Source organism: Drosophila rhopaloa, unplaced genomic scaffold (genome assembly GCF_018152115.1).
Source record: "Drosophila rhopaloa isolate 14029-0021.01 unplaced genomic scaffold, ASM1815211v1 contig_190, whole genome shotgun sequence".
In the NCBI taxonomy this organism is placed as follows: domain Eukaryota; kingdom Metazoa; phylum Arthropoda; class Insecta; order Diptera; family Drosophilidae; genus Drosophila; species Drosophila rhopaloa.
In genome coordinates this window covers 1972911-1996232 of record NW_025335073.1, presented here as the reverse complement: position 1 = coordinate 1996232, position 23322 = coordinate 1972911, and the positions used below count along the sequence as shown (strand labels likewise).

The 23322-nt window shown below is 41.4% G+C and overlaps 1 protein-coding gene across 1 annotated transcript; it reads right to left on the bottom strand.

Moving 5' to 3' along the window:
- Nucleotides 1-10889: 10889 nt before the first annotated feature.
- On the bottom strand, nucleotides 10890-11836 carry LOC123037639 (high mobility group protein D-like). Its single transcript, XM_044459300.1, has one exon. It carries the CDS (start codon nucleotides 11728-11730, stop codon nucleotides 11383-11385), a length of 348 nt encoding a protein of 115 aa, XP_044315235.1. The 5' UTR covers nucleotides 11731-11836; the 3' UTR covers nucleotides 10890-11382.
- Nucleotides 11837-23322: the final 11486 nt, after the last annotated feature.

Below are 23322 nucleotides of genomic sequence, written 5' to 3'. Positions count from 1 at the left end.
ATAATCTGCAACGAAGCTGGGGAACGAGCAAGCGCATGGCTCGACGCCAAGGGACTCACTTTGGCAGCGCACAAGACGGAAGCAGTCATGATAAGCAGCAGACAGATAGTACAGACGGCTACTATCAAAATTGGAGAAGCCACAATTAAATCTCGCCCAAGTCTAAAATACTTGGGTGTCATGATTGACCACCGGCTAACCTTCAAAGAACATCTAGCGTACGTTAGTGGCAGGGCAGGTAGGACCGCGGCCGCGATCTCGAGGATTATGGCAAACACTCGGGGACCGAGGCAACCAGGTCGGAGATTACTGGTAAGCGTTGTCACATCGATGCTGATGTATGCTGCTCCCATATGGGCCCGAGCCACAAAAAATGAAAGTTGTATGCAAGATTCTGACTCCGTGCAGAGATTGTGTGCCGTGCGGGTATGCTGTGCGTTCCGCACGGTATCCCATGACGCGGCGTTGGTAATATCGGGAGTTATACCGATTGACCTGCTGGCATTGGAATCCGTTGAGATCCGAGCAGGTAGCACGGAAATCGAAACAGCTGAATCCCTACGGAAAAGGTGCAGAGAACTTACCATTGCGAAGTGGCAAGAGAGGTGGGCACAAAGTAGCAAAGGACGATGGACGTATAAGCTTATTCCAGAACTGCAGAGATGGCTGGAACGGAAGCATGGACATGTGGACTTCTACTTAACGCAACTGTTGACAGGACATGTATGCTTTAAATACTATCTTAATAGATTTAAGCATGAACGTTATCTGCACTGTCCACTCTGCGAGTCGGATAACGAAGACGCAGAACACGTGTTTATTGTTGTTATTATAGTTGCTGATTTTTCCCTTCTCTCTCTCTCCCGCGTCCCTCACGCATGCACTGCGCTGCCGACGGCATAACCCCGTGAACATTTCTCCCGAACCAAAGCCAAGGTTTTTAATTCCACCGTTCCGGCTCCGCTCAAAAATAAGTATTTATAATTATAATTATTATTTAATTATAAAAATTATTAATTTATAGTTATAATTACTATTTAATTTTAAATATTATATAATTATTTCCGGCAAAGTAATTAATTTATTTAATGGATTAATTAATTTTTTTTTATTGCGTTTTTCCGGATTTTTTTTGCGATCAACGATATTTTCCAAACCAAAAAAATAAAACATAAATAACTAAATATAATAATATTATTTGGCAACAATAACTAAAGTAAAAATTAAAATAAACAAAAAAAAACAGAAGTCAACAAAGGGAGTAACAAGATATACAAATATATAAACAATCAATACAGTTTCATCGATTTCCAAATATTTTCTTCCGATTCTGCTCGTTGTTTATGGCACTGTGCTTTCTACTCCGCACAAATTAACATTGTGACCGTTCTCTGTGGCTTTCTTTTCTTTTGCGTGCGTTCATTTGCAACGACGACCAACTCGTTGGCGACTCAGATCGCGCCGAGAGCTTAACGGTGAATATCCTTACGTTCTGAACGAGACGCCCCTTGCTCAGGTCAGTCGACAAGAGCTGATCCGCAAAGTTCGAGTCCGAGAATGCCCACGGGAGACGACAAGAAATCGAGGTCGATCCCATCTATCGGTTTGGACAGGTCCCAATCCGCGGCCGTCTCAATTAACACCAAAGGCTGCCATTGCCATTCCAAGGGCAAAAAGCGACGAGTCCGTCGAGACTATCTCCGGTCCCCCGTCAAGGCTTTCTCGGTCGGTGTCCAAGATGGCTCAAACTGCGAAAGACATCGCCCTCAAAAAGTTTATTGCCACAACATACCGGGTTAGCCAATTTCAAGCGGATATTCATACTCCGAGCGCCGCTGAACCAGAACGACTTTCCCCTGGCATGTGCCAAGTCCATCGGGACCAAATCCGGGTCTTGTGGGAAAAGGTGGAGAAGAGCTATGAAAGTTGCTCCGATCTTCTTTCCGCGTCCACCGACAGTACGGCCACCTCGACAGTGCTTGAATCCAAGTACAGTTACTGCTACTCCGTATATTCGAGATGTTTGGTCCAGCTTCAGGACATAATAGACAAGGCCGCCTCCCAGCCCATTCAGGCTGCTGTCAGTGTTCCAAAACCGCCGTCTACGGGCTGTCGTTTGCCACCAGTCGATACCGAAGTTTTCGCTGATGATTACCTGCGTTAGCCCACCTTCAGAGATCTTTTTTACCGCGATATACATCCACAACTCGAGTCTTACACCGTTAGAGAAGTTGTTCCACTTACTGTCCAAAACAAGTGGCGGTGCGCACGCCATTGTTTCTAAAGCCCCGCTGACCAACGAAGGGTTTATCTCCGCGCGGCAAACCCTCACCGACCGCTTCGAAAATCGGCGGTTATTAGTCAATAGCCAGTTGAAAATCCTCTTCAACATTCAGGCAGTACCCCAAGAGTCCGGACCCGCTCTGAAAGAGCTGCAAGGCACATTCCAAAGTTGCCTGACAGCCTTAGAGATGTCCTCTATTCAAGTCGAGACTTGGGATTGTCTCCTGGTGTACATGGTTTCTTTAAAGCTTCCCAAAATCACGCTTTCGATGTGGGAGCAATCCATTCACAACAAGGCTGAGATTCCATCATGGAATGAGTTAGACTCGTTCTTGACAGAGCGTAATCGCACTCTGGAGGCTATCGATGACACCAGGCCTACCAGTTCGGGTCAGTTTCCGCCAAGGTCGACACCTGCGAGCGCCCCAGCGCGTGGGCTTAATTCCTACGAGGCCAGAGTGAGTGTCCGCGCTTCCTTGAGATGGATGTAAATGGTCGCTCCGACTACATTAAGAAAAAGCAGCTTGGCCTGAACTGTTTTGCACGAGGGCACCTGCAACGGGATTGCACTAGCGCCCATAACTGCTTCACGTGCCACAGCCGTCATCACACCCTCCTGCACCGCGGTAATCCATTCGCGGCCGCTCTAAGTCCGTCTGCGCCATCCAGGTCTCGACCCGCGCCTACTACAAGAGGCACGAGCGCCACAGAGGATCACTCTGATGTGCAAGTGTGCTTCGCTTCCGGCTATTGAGCCGTCCTACTGGGCACAGCCCTCATTAACATTTGCCATTTAGGGTGCAATTTCCAGGCGCGAGCCCTGATCGACTCTGGTTCCGAGGCAACCTTTATTACGGAGAGACTTTTCAACCTCGTCAAACTTCCATTCAAGACTATCCAGGCCCAAGTCTCTGGTCTTAATCAAACCGTTGCCGCTCAGTCCTCGAAACTTTGTCATTTTTCTATTCGATCGCCTTCCAGACCCGGGCTGCATTTAGAAACTTCAGCTTACGTTCTTCCGCAGCTGGCCGGGAATCTGCTTTCGTATCCAGTCCCTCGAGATTTTCTTAAGGGAATTCCTCATATCCCCCTTGCGGATCCCAAGTTCTTCGAGAGCTCCCAAATCGATGTCTTGCTAGAAGCCGGCATTCTTCCGTCTATCCTCATCGGCAACGCCAGGGCTAACATTTGCGGTTCACTTCTCGGCCAGGAAACCATTTTTGGATGGGTGTAGACAGGCCGTATATCTCCAGCGGCCTCCTGCAATGTGTCCGCCTTCTCCACTGGAGTTACCTGCGGACTCGACGACTCGTTGGATCATCTCCTTACCAAATTCTGGGAGGTGGAGGAAGTGCCCACACAGATAGTCCCCGAGTCTGATTCCGTCTGTGAACACAATTTTGTCCAGACTACAAGAAGGGACAATCGTGGCAAATACGTTGTGATGCTCCGAGCTCGCATCTTCACGATCCTTTCTCTGGCTCAATTTCTGCGTAACGAGCAGCGCATAAAAAGAGATTCTCCCCTGAAGGCCCGGTATGACTCTGTGATCCAAGAATACCTCGACTTAGGTCACATGGCCGAGGTCACTTTGACGAGCAGTTCCGGCACGTACTTCCTTCCACATCACGCCGTTCTTAAGCCCGGGACCAGTCTGAATGACATACTTTACGCGGGCCCGGTCTTACAATCCGATGATTCAAATCTCATGATTCAAATCCAAAGTGGCGATACTTTAGGTTCGTTTTCAACGCCGACATCGAGATGATGTATCGGCAAATTTGGGTAGACCCCCAGCATACTCCATTGCAGCGTATTCTATTCCGCAATTCCGATGAGGAAATCCGCGACTACGAGTTGAAGCCAGTCACCTTCGGGGTCAATTGTGCCCCGTTCCTAGCGATCCGTGTCCTGCAACAGCTCTCCGACGACGAAGAGTCGAGGTATCCGCAGGCGAGTCAGATTATCCGACAGTACATTTACGTCGACGACGTACTCGCGGGGGCAGACTCCAAAACCGAAGCGCAAGCGGCTATCCGCGAGCTCCAGGGGGCCCTGGATTCAGCAGGATTCCCCCTTAGAAAATGGACATCCAATAGCAAGGCGATTTTGGCCAACATCCAGAGTGACCATCTCCTTCGCGCGGACTTCCTTGAAATCGACGCAGAGAGCACGGCTAAAACTCTCGGAGTGCGGTGGAAGGCGACGTCTGCCGAGTTTTTGTTCATTCCACCCGAATTGACCTTGGGTTCAACGTTCACAAAGCGCCAAGTCCTATCCCAAATCGCCAAACTATTTGATCCAGCGGGTTGGCGCGCCCCCTTCATAGTCCGGGCAAAGATGTTCATGCAGGACATTTGGCTCCAAAATCTATGATGGGACGATGCCCTCCCTCGAGATTTTTGCCAAAGATGTGTTGACTTCCTGGAAAATTTCTCCGCTCTCGATCAGATCCACATTCCCCGATGGGTCGCTTTCCGACCAAATTTGAAAATTGAGCATCATGGGTTCTGCGACGCCTCGCAGAAGGCGAACGGCGCAGCCATCTACGTCCGAGTTGAGGCTGGGTCCGCGGTAATGGTAAACTTGCTTACGGCAAAGACGCGGGTGGCCCCAGTAAAAACGGTGTCGCTCCCGCGGCTCGAGTGGTGCGGAGCCTTGTTATTGTCGGAAATGGCCAAAGCCGTTCTTCCGAAGATGCCCGGGCAGGCGTCCGCCCTGCACTGTTGGACGGACTCTACGATTGTTCTCGCCTGGTTGCATAAGCCAGCGTGCCACTGGACAACGTTCGTGGCAAATCGTGAAACGAAGATCACCCAGCTCACCGAAGTGGAGAAATGGGCACACGTCCACTCCGAGAATAACCCGGCAGATCTTGCGGACCTTGCGGACAGCCAGCTGTGGTGGCTTGGTCCTGGCTGGCTGCAGTGGCCTCGCTGCGAGTGGCCCACTCAAGGCTATGAACCCCCTGTGACTGAACTCGAGAAGCGACCAGTGAAGGTCCATGTTACGAAGGCCCCTCTAAAGATATTCTGGAGCGTTATTCCACACTCGACAAGGCGTTGCGAGTCCTCGCTTATGCTCATCGGTTCATCCAGCGTTCGCGAAAGCTCATGTCCCCGTTTGAGGATCCCTTGACAGCTCCTAAAATTTCGTCGGCCGAGCGGCTCCTGATTTCCGTCACGCAACGCAGGCACTTTGCCCTTGAGATTGGCTGCTTAAGCCAAAAACGGCCAGTGCCAGCATCCAGCCTTGTCCAAAACCTGAACCCGTTCATTGATTCCCAAGGGCTCATGAGAGCATGCGGCCGAGTCACGGCCTCCGAACTTCTCCAGTATGATGAACGGCATCCTGTCATCCTTCCATACGACTGCCATCTGTCTCGACTCCTCATCCATTTTACGCATCACATAACGCTGCACGGTGGCAATCAGCTGATCAGTGTGCCTAGCTATTTCTATTGGCGCGCCCGCCTTCTTATTTGAATTTGAATTCGTTTCAGGTTTTTTATTCTCTTAAACTAATCTTATTATTATATTAATCCTATTCCCTATGTACTATGTTGTCGCTTCATGCTTTTTATCTCTCTTAACCTAAGCTTATTTTATATATTTACTTATATTGTGCGCTCTGGACCGTCACAAACGGCAACAAATGCAGCCAAAGAACAAAAACAAGAAACGCAGTGAGTACAGTGTGATGTGTGCCAAACGTAGTGGCGTGGTGAAGAGATTGAAAGCCAGAAAGGCTGAACTGTTGAAGCTGCTGAACAGCGGCAATGCAATAAGTTGGAACAACTCGGTAAAACTACATGCCGAAGTTGAACACATCAAAAATTTGCTAACAGTGCGTAAAAATCAAATCACAGCCACACACACATCCACCTACCCTGTAATTCCGTATATTGCCAAAAATCTAAAAACATTGCCTCCTCCAGAAAAAATTGCCATCCCAAAGCTAAAGAAGACATGCCCGGATGACTGCAAGGGCCTACTGTGCTCACCCAATTGCGACTACACCTGTGCAGCCAGCACCGGCGCCCCACCAAAGAAGTAATAACCTGTGCAGCCAGCACCGGTGCCCCACCAAAGAAGTAATAGCCTCTGCAGCCCAGCAAGAAGTTCAGCCTGTGCAGCCAGCACCGGCACCGTCGGGCGCACCAAGCCACACCAAGGACAAGTGAACCGACAGCGCTACCAAGAGCGCATAATTTTTTTTTACTCTGCACTGCGTTGCAAAATTTTTTTAATTGCACTGCCATGCATATGTTTTCATTTAATATATAAAACAATTGTTTAAAATTGAGCGACATAAAAGTTGCCCGATTGGAGTGTGGCCTGAAAACCATACACAAAATAGGTAGAAAACTTGTAAAAATAGATGCATAGTAATGCAATAAGTAAATTTTCCACAGAAACAGAACATTATAATTATACTTTAAAAATATATACCCCGAAAATGGGAATAGTAGACGTTAAGTCAGTGGACTCCACTGCTAATGTTATTAATAAAATAGAGTCAAGCAATGTGGACTTAATATATGTAACCATATTTTTAATAATAATTGTTATTATATTGTGCGCAAATTCTTTTTTTAAACTGTATAAATTGCATAATAAATGTCTTAAAAAGAAATATATGAGCCAGACAATTGATCTGGACAAAATTTAAAACTATATAGCACAACAACAATAATAGAAAACTAATTCTGTAATCAAAAAAAAAAAATAAAAATTTAAGAAAATGGAATACAATAAAAATAAGTAAATAAAAATAAATATATATATTAAATAAAAATTGCTACAATAAAGGAAATTAGAGACACGTATAATAGGGACATTCACTTTAAAGAAAGAATTCTGCAATTAGTTTCAACAACTTCAGTAAGCATTTATGGTTTAGAAAATTTATATATTGAAACATTTAATTTAGATACTTCTCCACTAATACATTGCACAAGCACCCAAAAGGGAATTGTATTATCCACTATTCCAGGCGTACAAGTTAGATCGGTAGTAGACGAGCACCCAATACTAGGTAGAGCAATAGTAATGACAGTTTTCAAGAAATAATTCATATCCATAATATAATGGAATGGAATGAATTATACAAGCTAATAAATAACATAAAAGTAGACTTTGATAAATCGTATAAATCACTTACTCAAAACAGGCCAATTCAAAAAAATACTATCAAAAAACACGTAGAAATCCTAGTAAAATGCATTAATGAAGCAAGAATATTAATACATGACCAGAAGGAAAAATTAAATCAAGATCATTGGTCCCAAGTATCAAAATTTTTGATCAGACTACGATCTAATTTAATATCAATTAAACAAAAGTTTAAGATGCACATATCAGTACCGACTATACTTAACACTTCTTTAACTGTTGAAACTGGTGATGAACCGGAATCAACAAAACAAACTGACGTTGACGAAATAGAATCAGAAGACCTTACTGGAACAAATCCTAAAATAGAAGAGCAAGATTTAAATAATCTTACTATTCCAGCTGTTTTAATGTCAGATCTAGATAATTCTACAGATTCTGATGATAGTTCAAGCATAATAGAGAATAAAATAAGAACCGATATCACAATGGCACAATCTAATATTGATTTTATTAATACAGCATCCAAGCTTATACCGGTGTTCGATGGTAAAGCTGAAAATTTAACAAGTTTCATTGATGCATTACAAATAATAGAATCAATAAAAGGCGAACACGAACAATTAGCAGTCTCCATAATAAAAACAAAGCTAAAAGGTGTCGCCAGAAATCTAATCGGAAATGAAACAACAATAACTGAAGTCATTTCCAGATTAAAAAGCAACGTCAAAGGTGAAACTGTAGAAGTATTGTCAGCAAAACTGAGCCTACAGCAACGAAATAAAACTGCTAACCAGTACACACAAGAGGTTGAGCAGATGACAAAAGCTTTAGAAGGTGCATATATAACAGACGGCTTACCCCTAGAGTTAGCCAGAAGCTATTCCACTCAGCATGCAGTTAAAGCAATGACTAAAAATTGTACAATCGATAAAGTAAAACTTATCATGCAAGCTGGTTCATTCAATACGATGAACGATGCCGTATCAAAATTTCTAAATAGTTGCACAGAAGCAACCGGACAGCCAAACACTGTCCTATATTACAAAAATTATCCACAGCGCGGCGGAAACCGCGGACGTGGAAATTACAGAGGTAACTTTGGTAATCGTAATAATAATAATTACAACAATGGTAACCAATATAATAATGCTAATAACAACAGCAATGGTAACCAATACAATAATGGACGAGGCCACTATAGAGGAAACTATAGAGGCTGTGGCAACTCAAGTGGAGGCCACAACAATAATAACCAAGGTAATGTCCGAGTTACCAACAATACATCAGAGGAATAAGTCAAGAGGTAACAAAATCCAAGGGGTTAACTTCTATTGAGATACAGACCACTAAGTACATAATCAAACACGATTTTCATATCGTGGACTTACATTTCGCTATTGAAATAAGTTTATTCTGTTTGGTTCCATTTTGTGTTTTTTTATTTAGTAGGAGCAGCAAAGGTGCCGCTCCAACGATCAAAGTGTCTCTGTCCTTTTACAATATTCTTTAAGTCTAATTAAGTCTAAGTCTCGTAGCTGCGCTGCTCGCAGGCGGCGGCAGAGAGACGGCTATGTACCTATATATTATATGTATTAAATTATGCTCTCTTAAGCTGGAGCGCGAGGGTATATGCATGCACTTGAGTTCGGCCGGCGCGTGTAACAGAATGCTGACACTTGCACTTTCTGTGAGCGCGCCGATCGACTCGTGTTCGGCCACTTGGGTTTTTTGACCGGGCCTTTATGAATGCACTGCAACAAAGTGTTACAGTGTGTTTATAGTAGATATTCAATATATGCGCATACTACATCTCCCTCCTTTTGAAAAATAACGTAATATATTATGAAGTTATTTTATTGGTATATTTTACTTAAAGGAATAATAATAATTTTTTTTTATTAAAATTTTTTTTTTTTTTTTTATTTTTTTTTTTTTGATATGAAGAGAATGGAATTTATAATAGTATTCTTATTTAAGAAAGAAGTATTTCTATGCATGGCCATGCTAAATGCAATTATGAAATAAACGTTTTTAATCTATCCTTATGAACTTTTTGTTTTTTGTTTTTATTATTCATTATTATAATGTTATTTCTTTCTCCTATTTCCGTTACTTTATACGGACCTGTATATTTAGGATCTAACTTATGACCTGTCTCGTTTTTTAATAAAACTTGGTCAACTACTGATATATCTATATCCCTTACTTTATGATCGTATATTAGTTTATTTCTATTCTTATTTGCTTCTAACATAACTCTAGCTCTTTTATAGGCTACTTCTAATCTACACTTACTCTCCTTAGCATAGTCATCTATATTATATAGTGCTTCTACACTGTCTATGCTATTAAAATGTTTCGGTAAATTACTTGTTTTACCGAATACTAGCTCATATGGACAATAAGTATGTGCCATAGAGGGGGTCGTGTTGAAACAAAAGACAAAATATTGAAGCCATACGTCCCAATCAGTTTTATCAACCGATATGTAAGATCTTATGTACTCATTGAAAGTTCTATGACTTCTTTCTATTGTTCCAACCTGTGGATGTAATATTTTCAGGTATTAAAGTGACTGTATACTCATTGCCATTTTCTGATTTTGGTAGTGGACCAATTGTGTCCACTATCACTCTGTCGAAAGCATTTATTGGTGTGTCTGTAATTGTTAAAGGGGTCTTTGTGTGTTTAGTTATTTTGGCTTTCTGGCATTTTTTACATTTTCTTACGTACTCAGTTATATCTTTAGACATACTTTTCCAGTAATAGTGTCTTTTTACTTTGGCCAAAGTTTTTGATATGCCAGTATGACCTCCTTGAATTGGATCATCATGAAATGTAGACAAAATTGCTTCTTTTTCTTTTAAATTTGTTATTTGGGTCACCGGGTTGAGTAGCGCTACTCTTAATGTTTTCAAGATTTTATTGCCCATTAATTTGAAATTATCTATTGAAGTATGTTCAAAGATATTTTCCCACGGTGCCACTTTGAGTTGGCTGATTTTATGTATACCGGCTTGCATTTCAAGCCTTTGGAAAAATTGATCTAAGTCAATAACTCCATTAGTATATAAATCGCTAACATCATATCTTGCAGTAATTTTTCTGCCTTGTTTAAATAAACATAACGTATTTTTTATCTGCAAGGTCACTACTTTACGTACTTCATCATTGTTTATGACGTCGTATACGTTGGGCTTGGAAGCTTTATTTAGAGATTGCGTAGGCAATTCTTGTTCTTGATTTTCCGCGCGGAATTTTTGTCTACTTTGATATCTATTAGTGACTTTCAATATATTTCCAGTTATATTTTGTAGATCTTTGATGGTTATCCTTGATAACGCATCAGCTACATAATTATCTTTTCCCTTTAAATATTCGACTGTAAAGTCGTATTCTTCTAGTTCGAGCCTCATACGTGTCAGTTTAGAACTGGGGTTGATCATTATCGAATCGATTTCATCCAACTACCGAGAGAACAACTAGCAATTTTTGTATCTTTTTTATTTTTATTGGAATTATGTTATCGTTTACTTTACAAATTTTATATGCAAGATATATTTTCTCTCCAATTTCTCAAACGCATCGCTTATCTTAGCGAAACGTCTCAGAATCGAAAAAAATAAACACCTGAACGTACATCCTTCTTCTCTTTCCTTTTTCTCCTTTCCTGTTGGCTGTCCTCTTTGTTTATGGGTATTATAAAAGAAACGACTACTATAAACTTAAATTCATATGTATAATTACAGATTTGCTTATTTTCGCGTATTTTTGTTCTCTCGTGTGTATAATTTTAGTTGCACCCTCAACAGATCTTGTTTGTTGATGTTGTTGATGAGATGACAGATTGGGCTTTCTGTGCTATTAAGGGGGATTGTGGATGTTGATGCTAAATGTGGTGTTGCCACCAGTGTTTTTGTATTGTGGGATCTGGCTGGTTGTGTGTGACTTGGTGATGGATAATAGAGGTTGGGTGAGCAGTCTACTCGCTCTCATCATCATCGTCCTCGTCGGACTCATCCTTCTTGCTCTTCTTGGATGGTTTTTTCGCTGGTTTCGCGCGCTTTTTGGCTCCACTGTTGGCAGCACCGCCACCGCCGCCGTTGGCCTCGAACTCCTTGACAGCCCGATCGTAATCGTCCTTGGCCTTGGCAGCCTTGGCAGCCTTGGCCTCCCACTCCGACTTGTCCTTCATTGCCCTCCATAATTCACCACCGCGCTTGGCCACCTCGGTGACTTTAATGCCGGGATTCTCCCGTTTGATCGACTCGCGGGCACTGTTGAGCCACAGCATGAAGGCGGAGAGTGGGCGTTTTGGTTTATCGGCCATTTTAGTTTGTGTTTGTTGATACTATTTAACAAGTGTTACAACTAGGTCTTTGTGCTTCGAGCTTTGTCGTTTAATTTTAAAAGAAAACTGTCATTACTATTGCTCTACCTAGTATTGGGTGCTCGTCTACTACCGATCTAACTTGTACGCCTGGAATAGTGGATAATACAATTCCCTTTTGGGTGCTTGTGCAATGTATTAGTGGAGAAGTATCTAAATTAAATGTTTCAATATATAAATTTTCTAAACCATAAATGCTCACTGAAGTTGCTGAAACTAATTGCAGAATTCTTTCTTTAAAGTGAATGTCCCTATCATACGTGTCTCTGATTGCCTTTAGTGTAGCCATTTTTATTTAATATATATTTTTTTTATTTTTATTTATTCATTTTTATTGTATTCCATTTTCTTATATTTTAGGTGTTAACATTTATGAAATATATTTATGTGTAATCACTTTAGTTTGTGCTGTTTTTATTTTATTTTATTTTATTTATTTTTTTTATTTTGCTGCTTATATTTTATCCAGGTCATTTCCCCGGCTCATATACCTTTTTTTCATACAATTAATATGCAGCTTGTAAATTTTGTAAAAGAGAGTGACGCACATGATAACAACAATGATTATCAAGAGTATATGTACCCAATATAGATTGATGTTGCTAGATTCTACCTTGTTGATGACATTGGCAGTGGAATCCACTGTTTTTATGTCCAAAGTCATTTTGGTGGGTTTTGCATATACTTTTATTTTATGTGTATAAAGTGTTTTATTAAAATTATTATGATCTTCTATTGAAAATTTACTTATCGCATTACTGCGCATTTAAATTAACAAACTTCCTATCTAGTTTTTTGCATAGCTTTACGGGCTACACATCTAATCGGGCAGAAAAGGTTCCGCTCAATTTTACAAAATATTATATTATTGAAAAATTATCGTAGTGCAATCAAAAACATTATGCAACGCAGTGCATGGGTAGAAAAAATTTTTTTTTGCTTCCAGCTTGATTGGTTTCTCTTTCTTCCTTCTACGTCAACTGGTCGTCGCCGGTTTGGCTACGCTGACGCTCCTTCGAAGGCGCAGGTGGCGTTCGTGCCTCCCACGCTTGATATCTGCTGCTGCTGTCCTGGGCCTATGGGCTCAGGCGGTACCGGTGCTGGTCTTCGCACTGGTCTTCGGCTTCATGCATGCGGCATTGCATGCCGCAGAGTTGAGAGGTCCGGGGCAGTCGGTCGGGCAGACTTGTGGTCGTTTCGGCAGTGGCTTGGGAATATTTGGTTTCGTTATTAGTTTTTCATTTATTATTTGTATTTGGGTTGCTGAGTGAGTTGTGCCTTGTGGTACTCTATTTTAAAGGGTTTCCTTTAAAAATTCAAGCTCATTATAAAGTTTTTGCGCCGTCGTCCACGCGGGCGGTGTTGATTGAGCAAATAGCATCCACTTTATGCGGGCTATTCTTTTATTAATTTTATTCTTCTGACCTCCACGTACCATCACGCACACTCTACTCACTCAGACGTGTTTTTTGTGTATATCCTCCTTGTATCCTCATTGTATTATTAATCTTCCCGATTCGCTGCTCCTTGTGGTCCTGTCACGGTCGCCATGAAATAAGTTTATTCTGTTTGGTTAAATGAAATAAGTTTATTCTGTTTGGTTCCATTTTGTGTTTTTTTATTTAGTAGGAGCAGCAAAGGTGCCGCTCCAACGATCAAAGTGTCTCTGTCCTTTTACAATATTCTTTAAGTCTAATTAAGTCTAAGTCTCGTAGCTGCGCTGCTCGCAGGCGGCGGCAGAGAGACGGCTATGTACCTATATATTATATGTATAAAATTATGCTCTCTTAAGCTGGAGCGCGAGGGTATATGCATGCACTTGAGTTCGGCCGGCGCGTGTAACAGAATGCTGACACTTGCACTTTCTGTGAGCGCGCCGATCGACTCGTGTTCGGCCACTTGGGTTTTTTGACCGGGCCTTTATGAATGCACTGCAACAAAGTGTTACAGTGTGTTTACAGTAGATATTCAATATATGCGCATACTACACTATCCCTTGAGATGGCATTTTAGGAATCGATTTTATAAAAAAATACAACTGTCAATTAGACTTCAAGACATCTGAAGATTGGCTAATAACCTAATAACTTAAAATTTCCGATTTATGTTCCAATAACATACAGTTCTGGCAACAACTTAATACTTCTGCCAGCAAGATCCCAAGTTATTAGAAAAATTCAACTAAATTCACAATAAGACAGTGTATTGATTCCAAATCAAGAAATTAAGCATGGTATTTATATAGCAAGTACCATAGTAACATCAAAAAACGCTTTCATAAAACTACTTAATACCACAAATAAAGATCAAGTAGTCAGTACAAATAATGTAGCTTATGAATCACTTTCGAACTACGATGTAGTCAAAACTAATCTAGAAAACAGAGAAAAGTCTGTATTATCTCAACTTTCAAAAAACTTCCCTCCACAATTCATGTCACAGCTTTCAAGTCTATGCACACAATATAATGATATATTTGGATTGGAAACCAAACCAATAAGCACGAATAATTTTTATAAACAAAAACTGAGATTAAAGGATGATGAACCTGTGTATATAAAAAATTTCAGAAGCCTACACAGCCAAGTGAACGATATACAAAAACAAGTCGGAAAATTGATCAACGACGGGATTGTTGAACCATCTGTATCTGAATATAATAGCCCATTGTTACTTGTTCCTAAAAAACCATCTCCAGGTTCGCAACAAAAGAAATGGCGATTAGTGATTGACTGCAAAGACGAACGATGGTTCCTCTGCAAGCACCAGTAGGGCTCAGAAAGGGCCCCATCCCAAACTAGGGATGTCGGGGGACAGAAAGACTGTCGCTAACGTCTCTGCTATGCGCGCATCCGCGCCAAAACTAGCGGTAGGCGCAGCAAAGTCGATCGGGTCACCCGCTGGTGCAAATAAGTTTACATACGCAGAGAGACGGACTGCCGCCCAAACCCTGCGCTCGCATGCCAGAAGCACTGTCGCCACGCCTTCGCCCGAATGGCTAAAGAAGGTAGAGTGGGCAAGGACGGTGTTTCCCAACTATGGGCAGGAGAAGCCCCAACAAGAAGGTGCTCAGGCGAAGAGGCAACGCTCCATAGAGCTGCCCGGTCCGTCGGCGAAGAGATCGAAGATCCAGCCGTCGGTCTCCTTTGCCGAGATCACCAAAGATCGGGTCCTACTTGGACTCATAGATAGGGGAAATCCGGAGAACAGGATCCCCAGAAATAAATGGAAGGCGGTTGAGTCCAAGCTGTCTCTCATTTGCCTGCGTATGGTACGCGAGAAGCCCGGTTCAGCGCATTGCTGTATGGACGCGGGCTGGTACCAGGGCAGCGTAAAAGTGGTGGCCTGCGATAATCAGCGATCAGCTGACCTATATAAACAGGCGGTAGCTCAGCTCGGTGCAGTCTACGTAGGGGCGAACATAGTCGCACTAGATTGGTGTGACGTCCCCAGTAGACCGCGAGCCAGAATTTGGCTCCCAGCAGCAATCGCATCACCGGAGGACATCCTCTATATGTTGCAAGAATGCAACCCACATCTCCTCACAAAAGACTGGAAAGTCGTTAAGGTTGAGGAGCACGTAGGTGACGTGAACCAAGCGATCGTGGTACTAAATAAGGAGTCGGTCGCTCCCATAGAGGCTGCTCGGGGAACGCTCAATTATGGGTTCAGTGCCATACATATCAAGATATATAAAGGGGACTCTAATTCCTCGGGAAGTCCTGCCGGCAACCCAGCTGAGCAGGTGCTTGCGGAGGAAGTGGAGGCCCCTGGTGTGCCGGAGGACGGCTTTTCAACCGACTCGTTGCTGAGCAGAGAGATGCGAGCGATGGCAATCGACGAAGTGGACCTGAGCGATTCGGAGGCCGACGTTACTGTGGTGGAGGTTGCAGCTGGGGATGTCGCTAAGACTCCTGCAGATCAACCTACATCACAGTAAAGCAGCGTCCGCTGCTCTTTTGCTTCGCCTGGCCAAAGGCGAAGCCGACGTGGTCTTAGTTCAGGAACCCTGGGTAGCAGGAGGCAGGGTTGCTGGACTAGGAACAAAAGACTACAAGCTTATGCTTGACCCCAAACAAGGTAAAATTCGAACCTGCATTTTAGCCAAACGGCATCTTAGTACATTTCTGCTTCGCAATTACAGCAACGGAGACAACACAGCAATAAGCCTGGAGCTGCAAAGCGGCTCTTTTAGGATGCTATCGGCCTACATGGCTTTTGAAAAGGTAGACCCCCAGACGCGCTAGTCAGAGGACTGGTACAGGAATGTGAAGAGCTTAAGAAAGGTTTGGTGATAGGATGCGATGCAAATGCCCACCATACTCAGTGGGGCTGCCCTATCAACAACGACAGAGGTGAGTCTTCATTTGATTTCATTCTTAATTCGAACTTATTTCTTTGTAATAGGGGCAATACCCCTACTTTTATAACAAAAACGTGCCAAACGATCATAGATCTAACCCTGGCATCGGATTCACTCATAAGCACAGTCACAAACTGGGCTGTCTCCGACGAGCACTCATTTTCAGATCATAGGTTTATAGAGACAACTTTGTCCCTAGTGTCACCTGCGCCGGTCAGCTTTGCCAACCCCAGGCGGGCAAACTGGAATAAATACAAAGAAATTCTATCGAACTTCCTCCCCAGGGAGCCACCAGAAAGCACTCTTTGCACTCAGGAGCTAGATAATATAGTAAACAAATTCGCGGAAGCATGCAACGCGGCATTCTCAGCTGCATGCCCGTTAGGGAAACCAAGAGTAAGGAACAAACCTCCTTGGTGGACCCAGCAATTATCAATCCTCAGAGCCAAATGCAGAAACCTGTTCAACAGAGCGAAAGCTGCAAATGAGGACATAAGCTGGCAAAGCCTTTTTGTAGCTTTTGTAGCCACATACAAAAAGGCCATCAGAAAAAAGAAGAGAACTGCGTGGCAGAACTTCTGCTCGGATATTGAAAAGACAACTGATGCCGCAAGGCTCAGAAAAATACTTTCTAAGACAGCCGTATCCCTGGGCTATCTCCAAAAGGCTGACGGATCATGGTCGGACTCTAGTGAGAAATCCCTAAACCTACTCCTAGACGCTCACTTCCCAGGGAGCCTGCAAACAGGACATCCCCCAGGAAGACACACTGGAGAAGGAATAAAGTTAAATCTCCTACTATCAGACCGTAATATAAACTGGTCCATTCATAGTTTTAAGCCATACAAATCGCCGGGACCGGACAATATAACACCGGCACATATTCAGCAAGCAGGAGAACTAGCTATAAACTGGCTGAGAAAAATCTTCCAGACCATTCTTGCAGTAGGAGAACTACCTACAGCATGGCGGGAAACGAAAGTCGTTTTCATCCCTAAGGCAGGGAAAGCCACCCATACTACAGCGAAGGATTTCAGACCGATAAGTCTGACATCATTCCTGCTAAAAATCCTAGAAAGACTGTTAGGTCTACATATTAGAGACATCATTGACCCGACGCAGATATCAGAGGCGCAACACGCATACACCAAAGGTAAGTCGACCGAATCGGCGCTACACTTGGTAGTAAGCAACATCGAGAAATCACTCACTATACAGGAATACACCTTGATCGCCTTCCTTGACATAGAAGGAGCTTTCAACAACGTGCTCCCCACGGCAATAACAGAATCCCTCACCGAACTAGGGGTTGAGCCACCGCTGGTGGGGCTGATCCACAAATTGCTGATAAGCAGACTGGTCACGGCCACACTAGGGACCTCGACCCAGACTAGATTAGTGAACAGAGGCACTCCGCAAGGAGGTGTACTATCACCCCTCTTATGGAATATCGCGTAAATAAACTACTGCGGATTCTTGAAGGAGGAGGCTGTAAAATAGTGGCATACGCAGACGATGTCGCTATCATCTTTAATGGTAGGTATCCACAAACGTTATGCGATCTTATGACCGCAAAACTAAAAACACTATCGGAATGGACTACAAAGAACGGACTTGGGGTAAATCCCTCAAAAACGGAACTAGACCTTTTTACAAATAGATACAAAATCCCAAAAACTTAGCCCACCCACTTTAAACAACTGTAATTTCTCTTTTAGCGAGCACGCAAGATACTTGGGGTTAGTATTAGATAAGAGTCTTAAATGGGGCTTAAACAACCAAGAGAGAACCAAGAAAGCGACCATTGCACTTTACTCTTGTAAAAAAGCAATCGGGCTAAGATGCGGTATGTCCCCTAAAATCGTCAATTGGATATACATAGCGGTAGTCAAGCCAATCCTACTATATGGAGTGGCTCTGTGGTGGACCGCTTCACACAAACAATGTATCTTAACTCCACTTAACAAAGTACAGCGCATGGCGGCCTTGTGTATTAGTGGAGCCCTTCGAACTACCCCAAACAAAGCGCTGAATGCGATCTTGAACCTCCAGAGCCTGGACTTAGCAGGAATGGAAAGGGCGAAATCGGCAGCCATTCGACTAAGGGATACAGGGCAATGGAAAGCCCAACTGTATGGTCACGCTAAGATTCTTCAGCATGACAAATTGATCCCGCCAAAAACGGATCTATGTAAAACCCGTGAATACAATCACACGCCCTTCGAAGCTCTGATCCCAGGCAGGAAAGTTTGGGATCGTGGCCGACCGGGCTCAATAGACGCAATCTGTTTATATACAGACGGCTCCAAACTAGACGGACACGTAGGTGGAGGCATATACTCCGAGCAATTAGAGATCAGGCGGTCTTTCAGACTTCCTGACCACTCCAGTGTCTTCCAAGCGGAAGTGTATGCTATAATGGAAGCACTTGTCTGTTTAAGGGACTTAAACACCCAGAACAGACACATAAACATATATAGTGATAGCCAAGCGGCTATTAAATCAATCTACTCGACAAATACAAACTCCCGAACAATAGCAGACTGTCGCAAATCTCTCCACGAGATGGCTAGTCAGTTTACTGTCAGCCTTATATGGGTTCCGGGTCACCGGGATATCGTAGGCAACTGTATAGCAGACGAGCTAGCCAGGAAAGGCACCACCATACCTCTCCTTCCAGGAAAGGAGAATGTCGGCATGCCTATGGCTACTTGCAAGCTAATTATTAAAAACCATTTCAGCAAATTAGCCAACACATATTGGCAAAACACACCGCAACGCCGAATCTCTCACCAGACATGGCCTGTAATAAACAATAAGAAAACATCAGAACTACTCAATTTCAGCCGCACTGAGTGCGCCATGCTAATTCGAGTACTCACAAGCCACTGCCTCGTTGGCGCACACGCCGGCAGGCTAAAAGCCCCAAAAAACGATTTTTGTAGAAGCTGCAGGGATGAGGAAGAAGAGGAAACGGTGGAACACCTACTCTGTTCATGCCCAGCCCTATGCAGGCTTAGACTGAAACACTTAGGATATCCTTTCATAAATGACCTGACCGAAATATCGCAGACTAACCTGAAGAGTATAAGCTCTTTTATTAAATCCTCCGGATGGGGGACTTGCTGATCGACCAACCTACAGGCTGACTCTTAACGGATAGGGACCCAAAAATAGAGATCATACGGTATCACAATGGACCCACAGAGGTCTAAGTGTACCAGGCTACAGTCTGGCAGCCGTCCTAACCTAACCTAACCTAACCTGATTGACTATCGTCAAATTATTAAAAAAATTTTGTCCGATAAATTTCCACTCCCAAGAATTGATGATATTTTGGATCAACTTGGACGAGCAAAATATTTTTCATGCCTTGACTTAATGTCAGGATTTCATCAAATTGAACTCGAAAAAAATTCAAGGGATATAACGTCATTTTCAACGAGCAATGGCTCGTATCGCTTCACGCGATTACCTTTCGAATTAAAAATAGCGCCTAATTCATTTCAGAGAATGATGACTATTGCATTCTCTGGATTAGAACCTTCACAAGCATTCCTTTATATGGATGATTTGATAGTTACATACATTACGAAAAACATATGCTTAAAAACTTAACAGACGTTTTTGAGAAATGTAGGAAATACAATCTAATGTTACATCCAGAAAAATGTTAATTTTTTATGCATGAGGGGTCATTAATGCACAGATAAAGGAATACTTCCAGACGAAAAGAAATACGATGTCATTATGAACTATCCAGTCCCACATGATGCGGACAGCGCTAGACGTTTTATAGCATTTTGTAATTATTATAGGCGTTTTATTAAAAATTTCGCCAAATATTCACGGCACATAACAAGATTATGTAAAAAGAATGTTACTTTTGAATGGACAGATGAATGCCAAAACGCATTCCAATATTTAAAAACAAAACTAATGGAACCTACTTTGCTACAATATCCCGATTTCAGCAAAGAATTTTGTATAATTACTGATGCAAGTAAACAAGCATGTGGAGCGGTTTTAACTCAAAACCATAACGGACTCCAACTTCCCATCGCATATGGATCGAGAGCTTTTACTAAGGGAGAAAGTAATAAATTAAAGGAATTAGCTGCAATACACTGGGGAATATTACATTTTCGACCATATATTTATGTAAATCATTTTACAATTAAAACAGATCACAGACCATTAATATACTTATTTTCAATGATAAATCCGAGTTCTAAACTGACACGTATGAGGCTAGAGTTAGAAGAGTATGATTTTACAGTTGAATATCTAAAGGGAAAAGACAATTATGTAGCTGATCCGTTATCAAGAATAACCATTAAAGATCTGCAAAATATTACTGGAAATATAAAAAAAGTCACTACTAGATAACAAAGTAGACAAAAATTCCGCGCGGAAAATCAAGAACAAGAATTGCCTATGCAATCTCTAAATAAAGCTTCTAAGCCCAACGTATTAGGGTTGTTGGATTTTGAAAAAATATCGTATTGATAATATTTCCTGTTTAAAAAATATCACTCGATGATATTAAAAAATATCGTAAGAAAATATCGATATATCGAGTATTTTTGATATTTTTTAATGTTCAGCTAAATTTTAATAAAGGCTTCCTGTTGGGTCTTTTATAGGCCTAAGAATACGTATAATCAACCATGAACTGCAAATAAGATCAATTAGAGACACAATAGACTATTTTTTATTTAAAAAGTGAATAGAAATCATTGATCTTAAAAAAACAAATATTATACACTCTCAAGCAACTCTCCAGCAAACCACTCAATCGCTTTTCTGATATTTTTAGAATGGTATCTTTTGTTTGAATGCCCTCAGCGGTAACCATATAAGCTTTTTTAATTTTGTATTAATCATAGAAATCATAGGAATCACTAAGCTGACGGTCACTTAAGAATCTCCGCTCACATTATCAGTAGCTTTTTTAAAAGGTTGGAGAATATTGCAAAAATTGCGAAAAAAAATATTCAGTTCTTCCACTGAGAGCACTTCTGGCTTAAAGCCTAGTATTCAGATCGACGAAACCCGTACGCCAGTCATGAGAGAGAGCGAGAGGCAAACAACTGGCGTTCACTTTTCGTCGGACCTTTTTTTCACGGCGGTACTCAGATCGACGAAAAAAATACCAGAAAATTGCACAGCGTTGCCAGTCTGCAGAAATTAACTTTGGGTGAGCCGTAGCGAAAAGAATAAAAAATTTAATCTTTTGGCGTGCGCTTCTCACTGAAAATTTTAAACAATGGAGGGAAAAAACAGAAAACCCGCAAAAGTCGATTGCAGGAGTTTAAATGTGAGGACAAAACAACATTAATACTATCTGGGGTGCCTCTTTTCAGAGCCAAATAATTCTTAGATCAAAAATTTACGAAAAAACACAATAAAAGTGCAGCTATGAACTTTAAATCAGCAAATAATTATCAGTAAATTAAAACAAACATATGTTCAATTTAAATTGTATTGTTTTTTAATTTCTTTGTACAGCGGCAGAATTGTTTTGCCAAGGTAGTTGATAATATCATTTAAAGGCTCTTTCCCTCAAATACGATATTTGAATTTCAACTGCTTGTTAACAAACTCAGCTGATTGACAGTACGACCGTAGCACGCTTAATTCTGAAGAACTCTCGATATGCTGGTCACACTGGAAAGATTAAAGTTTTTACGCTAGGAAAAATATCGATATATTGATATTTTGATATATTTCCGACATCCCTACAACGTATACGACGTCATAAACAATGATGAAGTACGTAAAGTAGTGACCTTGCAGATAAAAAATACGTTATGTTTAGGGCAGAAAAATTATTGCAAGATATGATGTTAGCGATTTATATACTAATGGAGTTATTGACTTAGATCAATTTTTCCAAAGGCTTGAAATGCAAGCCGGTATACATAAAATCAGCCAACTCAAAGTGGCACCGTGGGAAAATATCTTTGAACATACTTCAATAGATAATTTCAAATTAATGGGTAATAAAATTTTGAAAACATTAAGAGTAGCGCTGACCCAAATAAAAAATTTAAAAGAAAAAGAAGCAATTTTGTCTAAATTCCATGACGATCCAATTCAAGGAGGTCATACTGGCATATCAAAAACATTGGCCAAAGTAAAAAGACACTATTACTGGAAAAGTATGTCAAAAATGCCAGAAAGCCAAAAAAACTAAACACACGAAGACCCCTTTAACAATTACAGACACACCAATAAATGCTTTCGACAGAGTGATAGTGGACACTATTGGTCCACTACCAAAATCAGAAAATGGCAATGAGTATGCAGTCACTTTAATATGTGATTTAACTAAGTATTTAGTTGCCATACCTATTCCGAATAAAATGCTAATACACTCGCTAAAGCAATATTTGAATCTTTTATCCTGAAGTACGGTCCAATGAAGACGTTCATTACGGACATGGGAACAGAATATAAGAATTCAATTATAGACGATTTGTGCAAATATTTAAATATTGAAAACATTACATCCACAGCACACCACCACCAGACAGTTGGAACAATAGAAAGAAGTCATAAACCTTTCAATGAGTACATACGATCTTACATATCGGTTGATAAAACTGATTGGGACGTATGGCTTCAATATTTTGTCTTTTGTTTCAATACGAACCCCTCAATGGCACATAATTATTGTCCATACGAGCTAGTATTTGGTAAAACAAATAATTTACCAAAACAATTTAATAGTATAGAAAATATAGAACCCATATATAAAATAGGCGACTATGCTAAAGAAAGTAAATATAGATTAGAATTAGCATACAAAAGAGCTGGAGTAATGATAGAAGAAAATAAGAAAAATAATAAAATACTATATGATCAGAAAATAAACAACATAGATATATCAGTAGGTGATCAAGTCCTTTTAAGAAATGAAACAGGTCATAAGTTAGATTATCAATATACAGGTCCGTATAAAGTAACGGAAATAGGAGAAAGAAATAACATTATAATAATGAATAATAAAAACAAAAAACAAAAAGTTCATAAGGATAGATTAAAAACGTTTATTTCATAATTGCATTTAGCATGGCCATGCTTAGATATACTTCTTTCTTAAATAAGAATACTATTATCATTTCCATTCTCTTTATATCAACAAAAAAAAAATTAATTAAAAT

Excerpts from the sequence above, each read along its gene's own strand:
- LOC123037639 (XM_044459300.1), bottom strand. The coding sequence starts at position 11,730 with ATGGCCGATAAACCAAAACGCCCACTCTCCGCCTTCATGCTGTGGCTC.